General features: G+C 45.6%; 2 protein-coding genes across 2 annotated transcripts in view; one reads left to right on the top strand and one right to left on the bottom strand.

Annotated features, from left to right (window-relative positions):
- LOC117957220 (putative protein TPRXL) overlaps nt 1-1,416 on the top strand; it is a 13,349-nt gene that overhangs the window by 3,512 nt on the left and 8,421 nt on the right. The gene's annotated exons all lie outside the window — the stretch shown is intronic.
- The window catches only part of LOC117957221 (phosphatidylinositol 4-kinase beta-like), a gene marked incomplete at its 5' end in the record, with an annotated part of 9,372 nt that overhangs the window by 1,966 nt on the left and 5,990 nt on the right, over nt 1-1,416 (bottom strand). Inside the window, one exon of the mRNA XM_034892818.1 lies at nt 1,185-1,277. Within this exon, the coding sequence (XP_034748709.1) occupies nt 1,185-1,277 (93 nt within the window). The remainder of the gene's footprint in view (nt 1-1,184; nt 1,278-1,416) is intronic.

The raw sequence follows: 1,416 nt of genomic DNA, 5'->3' as shown, positions 1-1,416 counted from the left end.
ACACACACACACACACACACACACACACACACACACACACACACACACACACACAGTTAGAATAATACAGTATTTAGTTTAACACCATTGGGGAGAGTCTTCTTCATCTTTTTAATTCCTGTCTTACTTTAGGTTCTGTCCCGGGTGCCTTTAAACATGCTGTAGTCCGGCCCCTGCTTAAGAAAACTAGTCTTGACCCTGCAGTGGTGTCCAGTGTTAGACCGGTCTCTCATCTGTCTTTAAACATGCTGTAGTCCGGCCCCTGCTTTAGAAGACTAGTCTTGACCCTGCAGTGGTGTCCAGTGTTAGACCGGTCTCTCATCTGTCTTTTCTTTCAAAGGTTTTAGAAAAAATAGTTTTTACACAGTTTCAAGTCTTTCTACAACTGAACTGGGTTTTTGAAAAGTTTCAATCTGGTTTTAGATCCGGTCCCAGCACTGAGTCTGCACTGTTGAGGGTCCATAATGATATTGTCTTGTCTAGATGTCGGGAACCCTACTGTTTTAGTCCTTTAGGACCCCACAGCGGCGTATGACACGGTGGACCATGCAGTCCTCCTCGCAGGCCTTGAGCAGTGTGTAGGCATCAGAGGTTCAGATGGTTCAGGTCCTACCTGTCCTGTTATGATCGGGGACCTCTCCTCGTCAGTTGCTCCTCTATCTCGTGGGGTAGCCCAGGGATCCATTCTGGGCCCTGTTCTGTTTTTTCTATACATGCTGCCTTTAGGGGCGATTATAGGGGAGCGGATCCTGTCATTTCATTGCTACGCGCATGATTTTAAATCTGATCTTAAGTTGTGGCTTTCAGACGATTTTCTTAATTTGAATGATAATAAAACGGAGTGTATTATTTTCAGTACTCCAGGCATGCAGAATGGCCCGGCTGTGAGTTTGGGAGCTCTGGCATCTTACACTAGATCAGCTGTCAAAAACTTGGGGGTTACTTTTGACTGCAGCATGACATTTGATAAGCAGATCAGTAACGTTGTTAAAATGAGCTTCTTCCAGCTTCGCCTGCTGTTGAAGTTAAACCTTTCTGAGCAGCACGACCTAGAAAAGGCCATTCATGCCTTTATCAGTTCAAGGTTGGACTGCTGTAATGCCCTCTATGTGTGTGTGCGTGTGTGTGTGTGTGTGTGCGCGTGTGTGTGTGTGTGTGTGTGTGCGTGTGTTACCTTCACTGACTCGGCTGCTGTCTGCTGAGTGTTTGTAGTCGATGATTTTCTCCACCAGCTGGTTGTAGCTCAGTTTCCCAACAGAAGCAACAACCTCTGGACTCTGAAAAACAGAGTCAAGTGTGTGTCAACATTATGGGATGGATCCCTACAGAGAGACACTACTGCTCTATACACACTAAAAGTAGTGATTATTAACATGGAGTCTGGTGGAGATATGCTGCTCTATACATGCTAAAAGT

The sequence above is a fragment of the Etheostoma cragini genome, chromosome 14 (genome assembly GCF_013103735.1).
Source record: "Etheostoma cragini isolate CJK2018 chromosome 14, CSU_Ecrag_1.0, whole genome shotgun sequence".
Taxonomy (NCBI): Eukaryota; Metazoa; Chordata; class Actinopteri; order Perciformes; family Percidae; genus Etheostoma; species Etheostoma cragini.
Note: the sequence above shows the minus strand (reverse complement) of the source record. Positions and strands in the feature narration are given on the sequence as shown.